This window comes from Squalius cephalus (assembly GCF_949319135.1).
Source record: "Squalius cephalus genome assembly, chromosome: 11".
NCBI lineage: Eukaryota > Metazoa > Chordata > Actinopteri > Cypriniformes > Leuciscidae > Squalius > Squalius cephalus.
Genome location: NC_137132.1, coordinates 23,625,634 through 23,648,149, shown reverse-complemented (window position 1 = coordinate 23,648,149; position 22,516 = coordinate 23,625,634). Strand labels below are relative to the sequence as shown.

The following is a 22,516-nucleotide window of genomic DNA, read 5'->3' as shown; positions in this document are numbered from 1 at the left end:
TTTGCATATTTTAATGAAGGAACGGTGAAATAGGCTCTTGATTGACGCGTGTAAATCTGATCCGGCGGAGGACAGTGGCAGCCAATGGGAAGCGGGGCGCCGGCTGTTTCTGAAGGGAGGCCCCTGGAGCAGCGAGCGCGCGTTTACTTCAGCGCGGAACGCGGAGGAGAGACACGAGCGCGCGCTTCTCATACAGCCCGGCGACACATCCATCCATGAATGCATGCGGTGCATTTACTGGGGTGAGTGCAAGCTTTGAGTTCTCCATCACCGTCGACGTTTCAGTAAAATGTAACTAGAAACAGAAAAAAGTGTTTCTTAAAGTCCAGTCCCTTCGGAGGATCGGCTCGCTGCTGCATTACGCACGCACAGCACCGTAACACATTTACCTTATAGGACACTAGCAACTTTATCTATAAAGTGTCAAGGATATGCTGCATTTAATGTCTGTTTCATAATAGCCAGCATGTAGTCAGTCAAATGAAAGGTATATGTTTATGAATGGAACTGCTGAATGCGCTTCACCGCGCATCAGTTCATGTTCCAACAAATCGCTTAAAGTCACTCTTCTACTTTAAAGGGTGATCGGAGAATCACGGACTGAAGAATGGACGGACTTTACGACCAACAAGTGCCTTTCATAAAGACTCATGTAAGTCTGATGAAGGTAAATTAGTGATCTCCATGATTGTAAATATATATCAGTCATTTAATTGATTGAATGACAAGAATCTGCGTTAAACGGTAACAAATGACATGTGCGCGATTCTTCAGTTTAGGGGAACTTTTGTCCTCTAGATTAATTCTTAAGATATTAACAATCACTGATGTTTTAAAACTTAAGATTATAATAGCTGTAAATCTTATATTAGTGCGTTAAATTACTTGCATGGCAGAATGGATGTTGTTGGGCTTTTAATTTCTCCTAACACATTTAAAAGGTGTTAAATTCTGGGAAAATCTATCAGGCACTTTTTTCAGAAAATCATATTTTCAGTTCATCTGGTATGTATGCAGAGTTTACATTAAAAAACAACAATGTAATCTACACTGAAAAAAGTTTCTGCCTTAAATTTTTAAGTACAATCAACTTGGATGTTTAAGTCAGTGCAACTTAAATTACTTTAAACTTACTTAAAAAATAAGTTGAATCTTGTATAACTTATTAATTAATGAGTTAATAACATGTTGTCATAACTTATTGATCATATCGTTTTTACAGTGTACTTTCAGTCACAGCAGGCATTTTACAAAATAACTGAGTTATTCAAAAGGAAAAATATTTGGTTATGATGTAAGGAGAAGTGACAGAGAAGATACAAAGGTAAAACTAGGTGTTGTTGGCAAATGGGTCAGTATTTGAGAATTGATTAATTAACTGATGGCTATCTAACTTGTTGGATTAGTAAGTCCAAGACTTGTCCAACTTTTTAACTCAAAACTACGCTTGAGGTTTGATCGAGGCCATTACTGAAAATCTTTTTAAAGATTTCAACAGGTCCAAAGTCCCACTAACTGAAGAATCCTTCATAGATTAAAAGCAAGCATGATGAATGAAGCTGAAGTTGTGTGTTATTTCAAAAGCGAGCTCAACACACTCCATCTTCAAATTGAGACAATTGATCTGTTGCTTTCTGCTCAGAATCCTCGGGGAAAGACGTCCAACACGAGACCGGCGAAGGACAGGAAAAGAAAATTCATTAACTCTGCCCTGGCGTTGGACACCGAGGGTAAGCACTCAGGTGTGGGTGAAAAAGACAATGTTCATTTCACGCCTTCTTAACATCTTGCAAAATGCAATATCGCTCGTTGCCACCTGCACTCAGGGCTTTAAAATCTCAATCAGCAGCGCTCGCCTCGGTCTTCAGAGGGCTTTGAGACTGGAATCGAGTGTCAAAACTCATAATTAAAGCTTTGTACCTGTTGTTTCACCGTCTCAAACTCTGCTGTCTTTGTTTTAGAGCTGTTTCAAGATCTCAGTCAACTTCAGGAGACCTGGCTCGCCGAAGGTAAGCTCTGGTCTATTTACTTCAGTCTCGCCGAAGGTTTCTCAGCTTTTGTTTCGAAGCTGAAGAAGAAGAGGAGAGGGCGTGAGGGGGGGATTTGGGGGAGGGGTGCAAATATGCCTCAAGTTACAGACCTAATCTGCAGTCCAATTAATGCATCTGTAGCGAAGGCACTTGGTGTGTCATGCATACATTAGAGCTTGAGAAGAACAGGAGTCTAGGGGGAGACCGAGGAGGTTCTACTTTGAGTGTCATCACAAATTACCAGAAGAACTTGCAGTCTCGCTCACTCTCTTCTCCTCTCGTCCGCTTTTGGCAGGAGCTGAGGCAGACGAGCCACCAACGCTGCCACCTCTCTCTCTCTCTCTCTCTCTCTCTTCTCTCTCTCTCTCTCTCCAACATGCGCGCACTCCTTCTCTCCCTCACTCGTTTTCTTTTTCTTATACCTCTCTTTCGCGTCTGATACTTCTCATATAGTGTTTTAAGTTCGCTTTTCTTTGTTTTTTGAAACTATTTTTGTTAAAGAAATGGATTGACGGTAGATCGCTTCCTGCGCTTCAGCTTTTACCGCTTCGGTTTTTTTCGCCCCTAACTTTTTTTTTTGGTTTCTTTTGGCAATTTTTTCTTTCTCATGGCAAGACATGCTGGTTGTGGTTTAACTCAAACGTGATGCTTCAGGAATTAAGCGCGAGTGTCTTCTTCCCATCTTGCTTGCAGCACCGACCTTTAGGTTAGTAAATGGTTCCCTGTTTGGTTGATTGAAGATGTGTTTGGAAATATTTTTATGTGATTAAAAAAAAAATCTAATCATGTTATTTAAAAAAAAACTAAATGGCAAACTCGCAGTTTTGATGTTAAAGGTTTTTCTTGCCTTGAAAATGTCAAGACGGTAACACTTTACAATAAGTATACATTTATTAATATTAGTTAACTACTTTAGTTAAGATGAACTAACAATGAACAACATTTAGTAATCTTGGTTAATGTTATCTCAACATTTACTATACATTTTTAAGATTGAAAGTTTTGTATTATCATAAGTTAGTGCACTGTGAACTAACATGAATGTGATTTTTTTTTTTTTTATTAAATAACATTAACAAAGGTTAATAAATGCTGTAAAAATATGTTAATATTGTTAGTTCATGTTAGTCAATGCAACTAATAACTAATGTTAATAAATGAGACCTTATTGTAAAGTGTTACCGTTGAGACTTTTTTTTGGTGTGTGAAGTTTTACTCTAAACTGTGTGTATTTGTTGCTGCAAAATATTGCAAATATAACATAAATATAATTTAAAAAAAATTTTTTTTGGGTTCTCCAAGCTTAATCTCAAAATGTTGAGGACATTTAGGAAAGCTACATTTATGTATGTACAAATTAATGTTTGTTCTAGTAAACATAACTTTTTTTAGTGTTTCTAAAAGAAAAAAGATTCATATTCAATTATACTGTGATAACTTTGTTGAAAATATAGTTGAAGTTGAAAATATAAGTCAAATCATAGTAGACATAATCTTTTGTCTGTTTATCGTAAAAAAGCACTTTGGTTGCAAATTGGGAAGGAAAAAAAAAACAAAGAAGTTGGACAGCTGAATATCATGCAAAGCAGTTTGTAAAACCGATTCCAGCGCTTTGCATTTGTAAAATCACGACTGCCTTTCAGCCCATGGAATGCATTTGCGTGCGCTTTGGACAAAAACAGAACAGGAAGATGAGTGTGTGTGTGTGTGTGTGTGTGTCTGTTTTCTGTTAGTGATCGCACTGAATCTGGCTAGTGTGACTGACTTTGTTTAGCAACATCTACAATAACTTCACTGAAATATGATGTTGTATAGCTGCACTCCAGGACGTTGTTGTGTGTATTGGTCACATTTTAAAGCCAAACATCTATAATATGAGGAAATGATCCGTCTAAATAGGATTTGCCCACCAGCATAAGGAAAGACAATCTCAATTTTTAATAGAGCGCTTTCTTTAATATATTTAAAAATGCTTGCAGTATAACCGTGGATTTTAAAATTAAAAGTACGCTTTAGAACAGATTTTCGGACTTTACTGTCCTTGTCGCGAGTTTGATTATGCCAAATCCACCCCAGGGCCTCTAAAAGAATAAGACATGACTTAAATATTTTAGTGTATCCGGCAGGGGGAAAAAAAAGTGGTTCGCTGCAGTAGATATTACAGTGAGGAGTACAATTCAACCTGTCTTACATCCATCAGCCGCAGCGCCAAAAGATTCAAGATAAATCGCAGATAGATTTAATATATGACTTCCTGTCCATTAGAACCCAAACGAAGACCTTGCGGTTTCATTTCAGAGATTTATTAGCTCAGGTAATTGGAAAGAAGAGGAAGACGTATGAGCGACGGACAGTATTTCCGGCAGCGTAGACTAAAGAGCTGATGGCTCGTCATTTGACATGCATGTGTCATTTTGGCCCGAGACAGATGACAGTCACTTATTACGTCTAAAACTTCAAAAAGACTCACTGAATGTGTCATACCGGGATTTAGCTTCTTAGTTTTACTACTTTTCAAGTGTAACTTTCATCTTTTGCGGTGAGAAGTGATTATGAGTCTTTGCGTGTCTTTATGTGGCCTGGTGCTGCAGTTTGTCTCCTTTCTGCTCTTCTCCTCTTCTTTTTTTTTTTTTTTCTTGAACTGATGGACATGCTCCAACACCTTAGCTATAGCCTCAGGAGTGGCGCTGGGATCAGCTGTCCCATTCACAGGTTGACTCATTCACCCTGCTGAGAATACTGGCTGCATCTCAGTCTTTCTCTGTCGCTCACCTTTTCTGTTTAACTGATGTTTACGCTACTTTTCTGACTCTTAATGCACTTGGTGTTTCTTTCCTGCTCATTCTGTTCTAGTAAGGGGATTGTTTAATATCTCTTTGGTTGTGTTTACTTCAGTACCAGTGAGAGAGATGGCGGTGATAATTCTTGTTGAGTTTAACCAGTAAAAACGTCTGCTGCGCCTTTCCAAATACCCAAAACACTGGCAAGAACTATAAAGATATATTGGCCCTGATTGAGAAGAACTGTATGGCCTTGGGCGCATGTTTTATAGTTTGTGGATTGAGTTATAGAAGAGACCATAAAATTCTGTTTTAACCATTATTGTTTATTGAGAGTTTATTACATGTTGTTACACTGTACAAAATTATATGATCAATAAGTTGACAACATATGTTTTTACACTGCTTTAACTCATCAAAATAAGTTAAGCAATTTAAAAAAATCAACTCATTTTTAAAATCACTTTAATGTAATTTAAGTTGAAATGATTTAAATTTTTAAGTACAATTAACTTGGATGTTTAAGGAAGCAACTTTGTTTTTTACAGTGTACAGTGAAACCTGCCATTAAGCATTTTTTTGGGGAAAAACTTAAAACAATTTATGAAATGTAAAAAAAAAAAAAAAAAAATTAGCCCACAAATATTGTAATTAATAAATTGTTTAAATTTATAACATTTAAAACATGTGACAACTTGCACCTACCTGACATTTATGAAAAAAAATATTTTGTATTTGTCAACTTTCCAGTTAAAATCTACCTTCATTGAATCTTGTTTGAATCAGAGTTTTGACTTAAAAACTAGCCCCAGTCTCATTTATAATATTCAGCACATTCTCATTAGATGTGAATGCATTACATTTTAACACAGACATGAGGAAACACTCTAAAGGTCCAGAAAGAAAGCCGAAAACCCAAGTAGCCGAGCAAGACGTGTTCCCTTGCACAAAGCAAATGTTGATTTGTGCATGTTACGACTTGTTACTGTTGTTGTGAAAATGAAAATCCAATTTTAGCGCAGAGGAATAAACGTGCTAATAGCCCCGTGCAGCGAGGTCTCGCGCACTCCTCCGCCGCCGTGCGCCTTTGTGTCGAGTTTAACAAGCAATAAACAACAGGTCTTTCTAACGCATCTGATATAAACATGAATGTGCTTAATTGAGCTCCATATGAAGGCTTCATTATTTTAGCATTATATGAGAGAGGGAAAAGTAGGGGAACGTGCTCTGTTTGGACGGCAGCCGTCTCGGCAGGTACAGGTGCTTTCACCAGCGGGGATGTGTCCCAATTAGACAGTGTGAACAATAGGTGTTTTCTCACTGCATGGCTATCCTTATGAAGACACGGTGTAGTTGCAAAGCACAAGGCAAGGTGTTTTATTTGGTTGCCTGGTCTGATACACATGTATCAGTGAATTCTGCTGCGAACGGCAGAGACAGATTTAGGATGTGTTTCACACGCCTGCTTTGGCCAACAAATTAAGTTGAAATTAAATTACTGACATAATTAGAGGATATGTTTTCTCTGTTTTCAACCAATAAATGTCTTCATGGGTTGGTCTGAGAATTTCAAATCATTAGTGTTTCAATTACAGAGGATTATTAGAGGAAATTACTCGTTTAAGCGATTATTAGAGGACAGATTGTGTTAGCTCGACCAAATATGATAATTACGAAGGAAAAATCGGATTATTTACCCTGTTCTCTCTTCTTTTTCCTCCCAGCTCAAGTTCCTGACAATGATGAGCAGTTTGTTCCTGACTTTCAGAGTGAAAACTGTAAGTGTGACCTCTTTTCTTTTGATAACACTCTTAAATGTATAAAATAATACCCGCGTTTATGTTGTGTCTTGAGGGTTTATCAAAAACTCACACTGTAGAAAGGCCTGACTAAAATACGTTTCTCAAATTTGATGATTTAGCGTGCAATTTTATTGTTACGTTAGCTCGTTTTGTCCCTTGTTTACGACATGTTGTCGTTCGCCGCTGTTGTTTCTGTGAATAAACAGACAGAGAGAGAGAGAGAGAGAGCGCGCGAACGGCGTGTGTTCTCTAGGTTGTGTACCTTCTCAGCGAGTGCAGCCAGAAGCAATAGGCCTTTAAATGGGCATAGGAAGTAAAGTTGGCGCGCAGTGGTCGTGGCAGAGCCGGTGCCAGTGTCGGAAGTGGCATGGACTGAATGAGGCACAGTGGGGAGCGAGTCCAGCTTATGTCTTAAAGAGGAGCCAAAACAGACTCTGCTACAGAGGATGTAGGGGAGAAGAAGGGGGGCTTTGTCTTTCTAGAGAACTCAAGCTCATTAGGCAAATAAAATATACTAGTGTTTGCTGATAATGGGCTATTGTCCTGTATTCCTTCCTCAGTCTGAGCTAGACCTTATTGTGAGCGTAGGCCGTGACGAAAGTGCAGTGAAATGTCACAAAAGGAAGCCTTTATTGCATGACCTTATTTTCTATATTTGAAAATAATTATTTATAAAACTATATTTTTGTTGTATTTTAATAATTAAATAATGTTCAGCAACGATTATTCCGCTCCAAAATGTATATTTGAGCAAGACTGTTGAAAGCGCAGGGTGTTAGTTGGCGTAGTCGGCAGGATGGGGAGGAGAGGAGGGACGGGCAGATGGAGGTAGAGCGAGGGCATGGCGGTTGGGCTCCTGAACGGGCATCCTGGCCCTCCCATATGGGTCTGAGTCGGCAATGCCAGTGGATCACTTCCGTTTCATGGGGTCCATTCCCACAAAACACCCAGAAATTGGATATACAGGGATTACACAGGAAGAAAAAATACACCTCTAAAACTGCTGCGCAGTAGATAGAAATAGAATTATTTGTATGATTTAATTTATATATATAGTTTGGGGTCAGTACAATTTTTATTTGATCTTTTTAAATAAATATTTAGTCAGCAAGGATGCATTACATTGATCAAAAGTAACAGTAAACATTTTTTAATGTTACAAAAGATTTCTGTTTCGATTAAGTTATTTTGAACTGAAAAAAACAGCACAAACTGTTTTCAACCTTGATAATAATAAGAAATGTTTCTTGAGCATCAAATCTGCATATTAGAATGATTTCTGAAGGATCATGTGACACTGAAGACTGGAGTAATGATGCTGAAAATTCAGCTTTACCATCATAGGAATAAACGACATGTTAAAATATATTCAAATAGAAAACAGTTATTTTAAATTCATCAATATTTCACAGTTTTACTCCATTTTTGATCAAATAATTTAAAAGACTTCTTTTTTAAAAACATAAAAAAATCGAACTGACCCCAAATTTTGGAATGGTATTGTGTGTGTGTGTGTGTGTGTGTGTGTGTGTGTGTATATATATATAAATGCATTTTAAATGCTTTTTATTTTAAATGCATCTGGAATTGTTAAGAGAAAGGTTGTTGTTAATAAAAAAAGATAAATATAGTTTTTTTTAAACACTAACTATAATAGTGATTTGTGGCTGTGTAAGTGTGATCAAACAGTGATTATATTTGAGTTATTTGCCCTTTTGTAAAGGCCATCGTAATTCAAGCCCAGAGTGTTTAAGAAGAAGGTGTGACTGAATCTATTATCAGCGAGTAACAGTCAGCGAAGAGGTGAGAGTGAGAAAGAGAGAAGGGTGAGAAAACACACGACCATCAGCACAGAAAAAAAAAGTCAGTATGAAACTTAGAAACACTTGTTTTTTTTTTAACCAAAATGCTCTTTTATGTAACACAGGGTGCAGTGAAAATGGAGTTTGGTAGTGTAATGAATGGACTTTTGTGAAGACAAGACGTTCTCCTAGTGTGTTCTGCTAAATTTAGCATTGAATCAGGCACATCAGGCTATTCATTTATGAAAGTCAAATCTATTAGAGCGCAGCTTTATGGAAAATAATTTAACTTTTTGCAGAATGGAACATGAATGTCATAAATATGGAAATAATTTCGGGATATTTTGCATAAGCTAAGATATGAGAAATGAATATTTTGCTATACTCACCACGGCATCCTTTTAAGTGCTCTTTATTTGAGTCAAAGCTTTCTTTCACTGCTCTTTTTCCTGTTTTGTTTATTTTTTTGAGGCAGTGTTGCCCACTTCAGTTGACATTTGACATACTGAAGGGGTTTTAAATGCATCTCATAAATTGCAAGGATACAAAAAAAATGGCAGTAAATGTCATAAACGACTTCTTGAAAATGCTGTCCATTAACAACAATCAATGCATGTGTAATTGTTGCAATCCTGGAATGGCATCCTGCACGTATGACGTCCTGTGATGCTAACAGATTTTGTATTGATTCGATTACTCGTATTCCTTTGCGTAAAATCAATTATGGCATTTTTTTTTTCTTCGTCTGTCTACGTGCTTCTTAATATGTTCCGTCAAGAAGTCTTCTCAAGTATAAATTATTCATCTGTAGTGCTATTTTAGAATCCACTATCATGAACAAGGACACATCTTAACAAGACCATTTAAAATTTCAGAAGACTGCCAAATAAATTAAAACTATGGTTTTTGACTTAAGACATTGATATTTTAGTAACACTTTACAATAAGGTAGGCTATAATTTGTTAACATTAGTTAATACATTAACATGAACTAACAAATATATTTTTTACAGCGTTTATTAACATTTGATAACGTTAGTCAATAAAAATGTTCATGTTCATGTTAGTTCACACAATGTAAAAAAAAAAGTTGCTGCCTTAAATTTTTAAGTACAATCAACTTGGATGTTTAAGTAATTTCAACTTAAATTGCATTAAACTGACTTAAAAAATGTGATATGTGAAAAAAAAATGTTTTATAAAAAAGCTGAACTTATTTTTATGAGTTAAAGCAATGTAAAAACATGTTGTTATAACTTATTGATCATATAATTGTTTACTGTGCAGTGCCTTAGATACAATTTAGATCTTAAAAATGTATTAGTAAATGCTGAGATTAATACTAATAAATTGTTAGTCCATGTTAATTAATGTAGTTAGTTAATATTAACAAATAAAAACCTTATTGTAAAGCATTACCGATATTCAGTTCTTATCTTATTTTTAGTGATTTTATTTGTTACACACAAATCTTATCAAAGTTCTTCTTATTTATGATTTCCCCCGCTTTTTCATGCAGTTTCAAAGTATTATTTTGATTCAGATTGCCATTAGAAGTAAGCAAAAATGTTATAATACATTAGTAACACTATTCAACTTGATTCCAAACTTTGTTACCAAGTCTTGTCATTCCAGTATACTTGCTGAAATGTTCCTTTAATGTTTTTTTTTTTATTTTTTGTTTTTTTTATTGAATATGGTTACTGAATTGGAGGCAGATTTGTATTAAAAATATATTGTATATTATATTATATTTTATTACAAATTTGTCCTTGTTCATGGAAGCGTTTGTTTTAGGCGTCAAGTGCAAGAAACCTTTGCTGAAAACACCAACTTTTACGTATGCAAACGCAAACAGAAATCTAATGATTATTTGTTGTTGTTGATTGTATACAGAAGGTAGATGTACCTTGTAAGGTCACTTCAACTTCATGTGCAGATGCCATCCGTGACTGCAGCACTTCTGCGTCCTCTGAGTAATTCTTATTGGAAATATGTTCACTGTTAATGTTGTGTTTAAACATCTGTGCGTTTCTGTCTTTCTCAGTGGCGTTCCACGGGCTGCAGTTGAGGATAAAGAGAGAGCCCCACAGTCCGTGTACTGATCTGGGCTCAGCCTGCAGTCAGGACAGGCCCTTCAGACTCCACTATGGGGAGAAGTGCCTGTATAACATCAGGTACGTCAGTGCACACACACACACACACACACACACACACACACACACACACACACACCCTGTTCTTCTTTAAAATAATCAAATCTGGTAAATGACGGGAAATTGTTACACATTGTATCAAAATACCGGTAGTAATAAGACCATTGCTAGACGTGCTAGACTGCAACGTCTGAGAGAAATCTGTGAGAAACCAAAAGTGTTTTTGCACTAAAGCAGTGAAAGTCAATTCTAAACTTTATATTTCCAGCTGTCGGGATAGATACTAACATCCCATATTTTAGTTTTCAAATTCAGCCTCAGCAGCTGGTGTGAGACACTTAAGTGATAAATGGGCCTACATACATTTGCAATTCATACGATACCGTTTAACAAACAATTTTTATCCATTATTTTTATCAATTTAGGGTGTGCTTTTTTTCCTAATTACAGATGTTTTGTGAAAAAAAATAAAAAATAATTCTGAATGCAAATTTCAGACACTAAGGTGTTACGGTGGGTGTGTATTTCACCTTTTATATGTGACTAAAGACTGAATAAAAAGCACAGACGTTCATTTGACAGAGCATCTCTGAAGCAGATGGGGTCTTGGCATAGACTTTTCAGCCTGAGCCAAGAATAGTCTTAAAGATTTATGGGGAAAAATGCACAATAATGATAGTTTTCCTTTTAGTTATTTACTCCGAGGCGACTGTACAGCAGGTGCTGTTCGAAATGGCTTGAATGAGATCCACCTGAAATTGGAAAGGGGGAAAAACACACACACACAAAGAAAAAACAAGAAATTACGCTACGGTGCATTAAGTGCAATAAATGGCTTTTCCACTTGGACAAGCGTCTACGGCAAACACGGTTGCTTGGTTACAGTCATCTTCCTATTGATTTGATTTTAAATTTATGACATTTCACTTGGATGTTTTATTTCGCTGGAGGAGCCAACCTGCCCTCATATTGCAGATGGCACTCAAGCTGAACCAACAACCTCTGTGATAATGATGTTCTTCAGAGGTGCTTTGGAGATTGTCAAGCCCCATAGAGGGCTGTTCCTTCCTTGTCTTTTAATGTTTCTGAATGGAGTGTAATTGCGTTAAGGTTCATCAGATGATTCATCTTTGGTACCTTGTCGATTGTTTGATGTGAGGGTTGGCAGTTGGATGGGTCGGAATAGACGTGGATCATTTAATTGTTTGATAATGGAACTATTTGCACAGATGTCATTTATACACTACTGTTCAAAATTCTGTTGCTGAACATTATTTAATGATTAAAATACAACAAAAATATAGTTTTATAAATAATTATTTTCAAATATAGAAAATAAGGTCATGTAAAATGTATCACGATTTCCTCAAAAAATGTAAGCAGCTCAACTGATTGATAATAATAAGAAATGTTTCTTTAGCAGCAAATCAGCATATCAGAATGATTTCTGAAGGATCATGTGGATTCATTTATAGACAGATTTTGAAATACCAGTTTAGCATGCATTATACAGTGTGCTGCAGACAAAAAGCTTTAGAGTTTATGTTTTTTTAATTTTTTTAATTTACCAGCAATAAAGTCTAGCGCAGTCTCATAATAATCTCTGTAGCCTGAAAGGCCCTCAGGAAAGACTAACTTAAACTGCTCTTGTTCCCTGGTGTCTCCAGTGCCTACGAGCAGAAGCATCCCTCGGGAATGAAGGCCTCCAGCCCAGTGTCTACCCCCTGCAGCACGCCCGTGTCCCCTGGCCAGCATGTGTCTCCCACTGCCGCCCCTACCCCCAAACCAGACAGGACGTACCCTCACCTCGCACCCCCACAGACCCTCCCTGACAGCGCTTACCCCATGGACCACAGGTACTGCCAGTTACCAAATCACTGCAGATAGATAGATAAAAATAGTCAGATTATAGATAGATAGATAGATAGATCGATAGATAGATCGATAGATAGACACAGACAGACAGACAGACAGACAGACAGATAGATAGATAGATAAAAATAGTCAGATGATAGATAGACAGACATATAGATAAAAAGATAGATAGACAGATAGATAGATAGATAGATAGATAGATAGATAGATAGAACATTAGACAGACAGACAGACAGATAGATAGATAGATAGATAGATAGATAGATAGATAGATAGATAGATAGATAGATAGATAGATAGATAGATAGATAGATAGATAGATAGATAGATAGACGGACGGACGGACAGACAGATAAAAATAGTCAGATGATAGATAGATAGATAGATAGATAGATAGATAGATAGATAGATATATAGACAGACAGACAGACAGACAGACAGACAGACAGATAGATAAAAATAGTCAGATAATAGATAGATAGATAGACAGACAGACAGACAGACAGATAGATAAATAGAACGTTAGACAGACAGACAGATAGATAGATAGACAGATATAGATAAAAATAGTCAGATGATAGATAGAGACAGACAGACAGATAGATATTAGACAGACAGACAGACAGACAGACAGATAGATAGATAGATAGACGGACGGACAGACAGATAAAAATAGTCAGATGATAGATAGATAGATAGATAGATAGATAGATAGATAGATAGATAGATAGATAGATAGACAGACAGACAGATAGATAAAAATAGTCAGATAATAGATAGATAGATAGATAGATAGATAGATAGATAGATAGACAGACAGATAGATAAATAGAACGTTAGACAGACAGACAGACAGATAGATAGATAGACAGATATAGATAAAAATAGTCAGATGATAGATAGACAGAGACAGACAGACAGACAGACAGACAGACAGACAGACAGATAGATAGATAGATAGATAGATAGATAGATAGATAGATAGATAGAACACTAGACAGACAGACAGAGAGACAGACAGACAGATAATGTGTGAGACTTATTCTATTCAGTGTTTTGTTCAGATTTCGGCGGCAGTTGTCGGAGCCGTGTCATTCGTTCCCATCTCCTTCGATGTCGCGGGACGGACGACCCATGTATCACAGACAGATGTCGGAACCCAGCATCCCCTTCCCTCCTCAGGGGTTCAAGCAGGAGTACGCCGACCCCCTCTTCGAGCATCCTGCCATGGTGGGGGCGCCTCTTCCCCAGACATACCCGCACTCCATGATGATCAAACAAGAGCCCCGCGACTTCACCTACGACTCAGGTAAGTCACGTTTCTATGCGTTTATATGTCTAATAACACCGACTGCATCGTCTGTAACGTTTCCACAAAACAACTGTTTTCTACATTGATAAGAAATGTTTCTTAAGCGACAAGTGAGAATGATTTCTGGAGGATCATGTGACACTGAAGACTGGAGTAATGATGCTGAAAATCCAGCTTTGACATCACAGGAATAAATGACATTTTAGAATATATTAAAATAGAAAATAGTTATTTTAAGTTGTAATAATATTTTACAATATTACTGTTTTTACTGTATTTTTGAGTCTTGGTGAGCATGAGAGACTTCTTTCAAAAACAGTAACAAGATCTTACCATACCCAAACTTTTTGAACAGCCGTGTAAATAATTAAACAGTTTAAAAAGTTTAACGTGGAAAAGAAAACTATTTGAATGTTTAAAGCATGATTTGTATGGGGATGAAAACGGTATGGACTTCACTAACCTAAGAGGAAATAGTCTAAGGATTTAGTTTCTTTTGTTTTCTTTGGGGCGCAGATACAGCCAGATAGCAACTTTATTAGGGATGGGGAGATTGATAGAATTAGCGTATTATTGGGTCTGATCTCATTTCCTGAGGGCCTGGCTGGAAAGGAGAGGGGCCCCTAATCTCTCCCCCAGGGGCCCTCAGGCTGTCGGCCCAGCTCTGGCATGAATGAAGAGGCTTTTGGTTTTCATTCATAAAAAATAGAGTTGGACTGCAGCAGCCCGTCAGGAGAGAAAACAGCTCTGCTTCCTGTGGATTATGTGTGTCTTTAGAACGTAACCTGAGGATAATAGCAATAATACTCTGGCCTTTTCTGTTTACTTTGTCAAAGCAACAAACTCAAATTTATTGTTTATTAAAAAAAATGTACATTTACTCTGACAGTTCCTAAATAATTGTTAGTGGTATTTAAAATATTAGAGATTTTTTGTGTGTTTACATTATCTAATATATTATCTAATTATTATCTATAAATTAGACGCAGTAAAAGCTAACAAATGAAGTGATGAAAGCTTCATGAGTGTGAGTGATTGGTCTGCATTGCTTCTTTACATCAGTGGAGGAGATCATCGACATGTTTTGCATCTCCTCCCGGTCATTTAGAAGAATTTATCCTGCCTCATAAAGGAGCTTGTTTGTTGTGAGCTGTGTAAGGACTGGACAGTCAGCGGCTAATTTAATCAGGGGTAATTTCCTCGACAGGCCCATTACTTGAATGAAACCCTGAGAGATCTTTATAGGTCCAAATGAACAGGGTTAGATGTTTTATGGAGCATTCACTTAAGCTGTCTTGCTTTGCTTTGATTGAATCGCAGCTCCAACAAACAACACGACTGACGCGGAGCACAAGGCATCCACTGCGGTTAATCGTCACAAACCTTTTGTCTTGTCAGAATAGGATGTTATACTTTTGTGTGTTTTTTTTTTTTTTTTGCATTGTCTGTGACAGGGAAAATAAGTAAGAAGGTAAATAAATAAATAATGTTGGTTTTTTTAGGTTTTAGAACCAATGCATAATTTATTATGCATATTTCAAATGCTTTTTTGTTTTCTTTTTCTTTTTCAGAAGTGCCTAGCTGTCACTCTGTATATCTTAGACAAGAGGGATATCTGGCGCACAGTAACAGAACAGAGGGTAACTATCCAGTCAGAGTAATATTGCCGTTTTGTTCATTAATGTGTCATATTTAAACGTTTTATTAAATGTAAAACGTCTCAAGATTATAACAATTTCATCTTTTTTGTTCCATAGGCTGTATGTTCGACAAAGTTGCAAGGCACTTCTATGACGACACTTGCGTAGTGCCGGAGAAGGCGGAGGGTATGTTATTTATCTTTTTAAAATCTATCTTTCTTTTAGAATTATGTGCCGAGTTCAATATTATTTCTTACTAAGTTGACTCTTTACTATACAGTCATTTATGGTCTTGTCTATGAGCCACTAGATACGTAACATAATGACAACTTTATCTATCTAAAACAGTACCATTGGTCATTGATGTCTTGCATTAATGTCATACACCGATTGGTCTGTGCAGCGCCACTTCAAGTCGAACACATCTAATGACTTTTTTATTTTCCGCGCACAGGTGACATAAAGCAGGAGGCGGGGCTGTACCGAGAAGGCCCAACCTATCAGAGACGGGGTTCGCTGCAGCTCTGGCAGTTTCTGGTCGCCCTACTGGATGACCCCTCAAACTCACACTTCATTGCGTGGACGGGCCGAGGCATGGAGTTTAAACTCATTGAGCCTGAGGAGGTACTAACCAGTGTAAACATAGTTTTTCAAGATTGTATCTGTAAGTGGCCTCTTGAACATTGCAGATAGTTGTGGGGCTAAACAGTTTATTTTAAAACCATTATGACATTAATATTTTAATTTAAAATTATTGAAATAATACATTTTTTATTATACATTTACCTATTATATTTTTAATGCAGCTGTTTATTTAGGTTTTAGACAAAATAGTAAAAGTTAAGTATCATATTTGATACATCAGGCTTTTATTGATTATATAGTATGTAATATAATCCACTGAGATACTTATAATAGTATAGCAAACTACTAAGATGCATATGAATATCAGTCACTGATATGGGGGCAAAATGGATAATGCAATGCAATACATTGATGACAGAGAGATGTTCCTCAAGCCTGATGTATCATGTTTGATACTATTAACATGATTTTTCAAAAAAATGATGATTGAATAATCAAGTAAACCCAAGTTGCTTCAGTCCAGTAAGTGTTCATCTTGAAATATTACTGAAAGTATACTTCACAGCAAAAAGATATATGTATCACAGTCTGAAAGACCTTTTTAGAATTATATTAAAGGGATTTATTTTACATGCTAAAAAATTAAATCTATTGGTCGACAGAAGGCCTTCAAATTTTGCATATAAAATATTATACAGTAGGCTTTATAAGGATAAAATAACTTTCCCAGACAGCAACATAGTGTCAGCCCAGATCCGGCCTACGTACCAGATGTGGGCCGGATCTGGGCCGGCACTATGTTGCTATCTGGGTTAGGACATTATATATTGCTTATTTACATCATTATCTGATTATCTTTACTAAAATTAAAGTACTTCCACTTTATATGCAAATTTTGAATCTTAGGGAGGCTTCATTTGTTTGTTCAAAACAAGTCTGTCATGTCCATCCCAAAAACAAAATATTTCAACATGTTGACTCTCCAAAAAGTCCAGAGTTTGGAAAGCGTGGACAGAGGTGTGTTTGTGTAAAGTGTCTGCGACAGTGTGACTCGCTAGTCCTGTGTGTGTGTGTGTGTGTGTGTGTGTGTGTGTGTGTGTGTGTGTGCGTACTGGCGTTGGTCCACAAGGCAGCTGTAGAGAACAGGGCAGTCATTCATGCCATCAGGTGACTGGGACCGTTGGGATTGGCTGGGCGGGTGCAAGGCGTGAATGAGCCGCAGTAGAGTGAAAAAGGCCCACAGCGCCGGGCTCTGGGAGAGTGGTGGGAGGGGGATTTGAAGAGGAGGGGGGCACAGGTGGGGGGTCGTGCGGACAGGTGCAGGAACATCTGCCACGCTCTGCTGTTCCTAATGAACACATCTCTGACTAGAGGTATGGGTACACGGCTGTGGCCAATGGAAGATGCAGGCCGACCAATGCTTTGTTTTTGAGAAGGGGCCTTGAGTGGGTGTGATGTCTTATTGTTTGCTATTGCAGATTTTTGCACTATGCTCATTTGTAACAACTTGCTCTCTTTGCTTCAAAGGTGGCACGACGCTGGGGAATTCAGAAGAATCGACCTGCAATGAACTACGACAAACTGAGCAGATCGTTGCGCTACTATTATGAAAAAGGCATCATGCAAAAGGTAATGCAGGCTAACAAGCTAAGCTACATCTTCTGACACACTAAAGGTGTAGCTTAGCTACTTTCAAAAAACAAGCCTTTCGGCTTAAGTTGTCTTTTTTTCATAATAAGCTACTTTTATATGCTAATGACTGTTTTAAAGCTACTTTAATATGCCAATAAGAAAATTGAATGCTCAGCTACTTGAAATTTGTAATAAACTGTAATTTAAAAGGATGCACTAAATTGATCAAAAGTGATAAAAGATTTATATTTATTTCAAATAAATGCTGTTATCCTGAAAAAGCACCAAATCATCATATTAGAATGATTTCTGAATGATCATGTGACACTGAAGACTGGAGCAATGATGCTGAAAATACAGCTTTGATCACAGGAATAAATGACATTTTAAAATATATTAAAATTGAAAACTGTTATTTTAATTTGTTATAATATTTCACAATATTACTGTATTTCTGATCAAATAAATGCAGCCTTGAGCATAAGAAACTTCTTTCAAAAACATCTTTAAAAATCAGATGTTTATTAAAGTAGCGTAGTTTTATAACATTAAAGATATTTTAGGCAAATATAGGCATTTCTGGTCAACAATAAAACATACAAATTTGGACTTGAATGTAATGAAAATTCTTGTTCTTCTAAAGTGATTTTTTATATTATGAATTATTACACATGCAATTTTTATGAGCTTATATTAATGGAAAATGTCAATTTTTTTTTCTTTGCAAAATGATTTTGTCACACTGAAGGAGTATTTAAATTAACTACAAAGTTAAAATAAATGTACAAAAACATCTCAAATATACACAGCATACTTTTTATGGGCATGATATTTGTCAACTTGCCAGCAAGTCTTTTAACGAAGTGAAACCATCTACGTTTTCCTTGCACTGTTGGGATATACAGTAATATTCTGGTTTCTTGATTCAAAGGTGGCAGGTGAAAGATATGTGTATAAGTTTGTCTGCGACCCCGAGGCTCTGTTCTCCATGGCTTTCCCTGACAATCAGCGTCCGGTGCTGAAGACCGACCTGGAGCGGCAGATCAACGAGGAAGACACCGTGCCGTTGTCACACTTCGATGAGAACATGGCGTACATTCAAGAGGGCGGCTACTGCAACCCACACCCGTACAACGAGGGCTACGTCTACTGACAACTGCTACAAGAACAGTCCGGCCGTTTCGAAACAAAACCACACAAAACAAACTTTCAGACTGTCCCTCATTTCCTTCAGTCATTCCCCAGGACAAAAGACAGCACTTTATGGACAGAGGATGATGGCAGTGTGTAAACCTACAAACTTACTGGTGTAGTTACGTTAGATGCTCCTTTGGTGTTTTTTTTGTTGCTATTGAAGGGGATGGGGTGTTTCAGCATGCCGTTTTCTCACAGCGAAAGACTCTCGAGGGCAAATGGCCTCTCTCCGGACAGATGTTTTGAACTATTTAGACAGGTTAGAGTCTGGAGCACGTGAGTGGAAAAATCCCAATCTCTTTTACCATTGAAACTCTTGGATTGTTTGTGGAGCGCTTTGTTATTTTTGCACATTTTCACGTTTGTTTTGTTTTTCTCTCCCTTGGTGTCAAACTGAGTAAATAATACAGTGTATTACTATGGAAATAAAATCCTTCAAACTCTCCATGTCAAAGTAAAATGAGCACATTGAACTGACCCTTATACTTCCTTTCTCGCCCATCCAGGATCCATAAAATGATTGAATACTAGCACAGTTACAACAAATGACAGATTTGTGTTATTTGTGAAGGGATATTATACTAGTATTCAAGCTATACCCATATATATATATATATATATATTCTCATATGAATACAATGTCTTAGAGGAGGGAAGATGCAGGTAATTTTCTCAATGAACAAGATTTTTTTTCTTACAAAAAAAAAACACGTCAGCATGATTTCATAATACTACAGTGCATGGTGATTCAAATACTGCAGTTTTTGTTTTTTTTAGATATATTTAATTAACCATCTGTATACTTCAGTATTTGACACCATATTTCACTGAATATGACGTTTTGGTCAAAAGCGCCTATAGATATCAAATAGTTATCATCAGACAGGTCTTGTGCAAGATGCAAGCTTCACACGTGTCTGTGACATCATTCTATTAAAGTTACATTTCTACTATTAGAGTGACAAATTGCTTTTTTATTAGGAAAGAAATTGGATGTTGGTCCATTACTCGCTCCACCATGACATCTTTGAAAATATAAAACATGTATATTCAGGTTAATGCACCTCAATGCTGCTTTTCGTGTAAATTTAGTCACGTATGACCAGACGGCAGCTATGCCCTGCAGTACGTTCATTTTTTTTCTTCATTCTTTTTTACATTTGAAAAAAAAAAAAAAAAAAAAACATCAGTGTTTATTGAATGTAAAAAATATATATACATAATTGCGAAGGGAATGGCAATAGCTACACTTCTGTAATAAAATAGTGTTGAAATACAATCGGGTTGTTTTTTTGTTCCTAAGTATACACAATGTGATTTATGTCAATCCTTGTCTCATATTTCAATGGCACAAACATTCAAGCAAATAAGTAGTGTTATTCCCTAGTTTATGATTTCATTCAGCTTCCAGATCCACAATAAAACTGCCAGAAATAGAAGTTCTTACTTGAGATAGTTGTCTAATAACACTGACAATTCGCAATTACGAGAAAAAAAGTCAGAATCGTGTGATATAAACACAATTACGAGAAAAAAACTCAGAATTGTGTGATATAAACTCACAATTACGAGAAAAAAAGTCAGAATTGTGTGATATAAACTCGCAATTACGAGAAAAAAAGTCAGAATTGTGTGATATAAACTCCCAATTACGAGAAAAAAAGTCAGAATCGTGTGATATAAACTCGCAATTTACGAGAAAAAAAATCAGAATCGTGTGATAAAAACTCGCAATTACGAGAAAAAAAGTCAGAATCGTGTGATATAAACTCGCAATTACGAGAAAAAAAGTCAAAATCGTGTGATATAAACTCGCAATTATGAGAAAAAGTCAGAATCGTGTGATATACAGTAAACTCGCAATTACGAGAAAAAAAGTCAGAATCGTGTGATATAAACTCACAATTACGAGAAAAAAAGTCAGAATCGTGTGATATAAACTCGCAATTACGAGAAAAAAAGTCAGAATCGTGATATAAACTCGCAATTACGAGAAAAAAAATCAGAATCGTGTGATACAAACTCGCAATTACGAGAAAAAAAGTCAGAATCGTGTGATATAAACTCGCAATTACGAGAAAAAAAATCAGAATCGTGTGATACAAACTCGCAATTACGAGAAAAAAAGTCAGAATCGTGTGATATAAACTCGCAATTACGAGAAAAAAAGTCAGAATCGTGTGATATAAACTCGCAATTACGAGAAAAAAAGTCAGAATCGTGTGATATAAACTCGCAATTACGAGAAAAAAAGTCAGAATCGTGTGATATAAACTCGCAATTACGAGAAAAAAAGTCAAAATCGTGTGATATAAACTCGCAATTATGAGAAAAAGTCAGAATCGTGTGATATACAGTAAACTCGCAATTACGAGAAAAAAAGTCAGAATCGTGTGATATAAACTCACAATTACGAGAAAAAAAGTCAGAATCGTGTGATATAAACTCGCAATTACGAGAAAAAAAGTCAGAATCGTGTGATATAAACTCGCAATTACGAGAAAAAAAGTCAGAATCGTGTGATATAAACTCGCAATTACGAGAAAAAAAGTCAAAATCGTGTGATATAAACTCGCAATTATGAGAAAAAGTCAGAATCGTGTGATATACAGTAAACTCGCAATTACGAGAAAAAAAGTCAGAATCGTGTGATATAAACTCACAATTACGAGAAAAAAAGTCAGAATCGTGTGATATAAACTCGCAATTACGAGAAAAAAAGTCAGAATCATGTGATATAACACAATTACGAGAAAAAAAGTCAGAATCGTGTGATATAAACTCGCAATTACGAGAAAAAAAGTCAGAATCGTGTGATATAAACTCGCAATTACGAGAAAAAAAAGTCAGAATCGTGTGATATAAACTCGCAATTACGAGAAAAAAAGTCAGAATTGTGAGATAAAAAGTCGCAATTATCTTTTAAAATTGTTTTATTCCGTGGCAGAAACAAGCTTCCATACTTTATGCCGAAAGTCACATGAACAAACAGGAAAACAGGTCTCACTGCATCCGCTTGTCGGAGAAAGAGTTAACAGCAATAAGAACTGATGGCAATCAGCTAACGGTAATCAGCTGGGGCCTCCTTTATAATATGCCTCTCTTCCAGATGTGAAATCTATAAATCACAAATGATCTGGAAATTTTGCGCAGCTGACAAGTCCATATCCTTTACTTACTTAGAATTGCGAGCGGCAAGAATTGCTTGGATTTCCAAATACCCGCAGAACTCCGACTCTCTGCCACAAGGAAAAGTGCATACGTCTGCTTAGAACTGGCGATAAGCAGTTTATCACGTCGAAGACCTTTTTTATAAATATGAGCGTTTGTTGTGGATTTTAGCATATGCACAATCAAATCTGTGTGTACGCACGTTTTATAAATGAGGCCCTGAACCGGAAGCGCTGCGGCCTGATTTACAGTATACAGAAGTCTGTTGTGAATGACGATATATATATTGTGGTTTCAACTTAAAAAAGTAAGTGTTCGGGCTGCCTTAAAATGTTAAGTTTAGTAAACTCAAATATCCAAGTTGTCACTTTCAAGTAAACTTAACATTTTAATGCAGCATGAACACGTACTTTTTTAAGTTGAAACAAAACATTTTTTTTACAGTGTATTGCATATTTATGGGTTGCAATGTAGTAAACATGCCGTCATCCTAGCACATGACCTTCTGTATGGTGGATCCCTTTCAGGTTTCAATTG

The 22,516-nt window shown here is 36.5% G+C and overlaps 1 protein-coding gene across 5 annotated transcripts; it reads left to right on the top strand.

Annotated features, from left to right (window-relative positions):
- The first annotated feature begins 71 nt into the window (after positions 1 to 71).
- Positions 72 to 19,424, top strand: etv1 (ETS variant transcription factor 1). Of its 5 annotated transcripts, XM_079885049.1 has the most exons (14): positions 117 to 242; positions 581 to 667; positions 1,643 to 1,730; positions 1,962 to 2,009; positions 2,671 to 2,736; positions 6,535 to 6,588; positions 10,462 to 10,591; positions 12,238 to 12,426; positions 13,510 to 13,754; positions 15,329 to 15,397; positions 15,515 to 15,583; positions 15,852 to 16,021; positions 17,510 to 17,611; positions 18,546 to 19,424. In XM_079885049.1, exons 2-14 carry the CDS (start codon positions 608 to 610, stop codon positions 18,765 to 18,767), a joined length of 1,512 nt encoding a protein of 503 aa, XP_079741175.1. In that variant the 5' UTR covers positions 117 to 242; positions 581 to 607; the 3' UTR covers positions 18,768 to 19,424. The 5 variants fall into 5 exon arrangements, with proteins under 5 accessions (XP_079741174.1, XP_079741175.1, XP_079741171.1 ...); XM_079885048.1 differs by lacking the exon at positions 2,671 to 2,736 and having other exon boundaries at positions 72 to 242; positions 581 to 652; positions 18,546 to 19,423; XM_079885045.1 differs by lacking the exon at positions 2,671 to 2,736 and having other exon boundaries at positions 119 to 242; positions 13,498 to 13,754.
- The last annotated feature ends 3,092 nt before the right edge of the window (positions 19,425 to 22,516 follow it).

Bases quoted from the DNA above. Each gene is read 5' to 3' on its own strand.
- etv1 (XM_079885049.1), top strand. From the start codon at position 608: ATGGACGGACTTTACGACCAACAAGTGCCTTTCATAAAGACTCATGTA. The intron at 2,737-6,534 runs GTTAGTAAATGG...TTTTCCTCCCAG, and splicing joins CTTGCAGCACCGACCTTTAG to CTCAAGTTCCTGACAATGAT. The intron at 15,584-15,851 runs GTATGTTATTTA...TTCCGCGCACAG, and splicing joins AGTGCCGGAGAAGGCGGAGG to GTGACATAAAGCAGGAGGCG.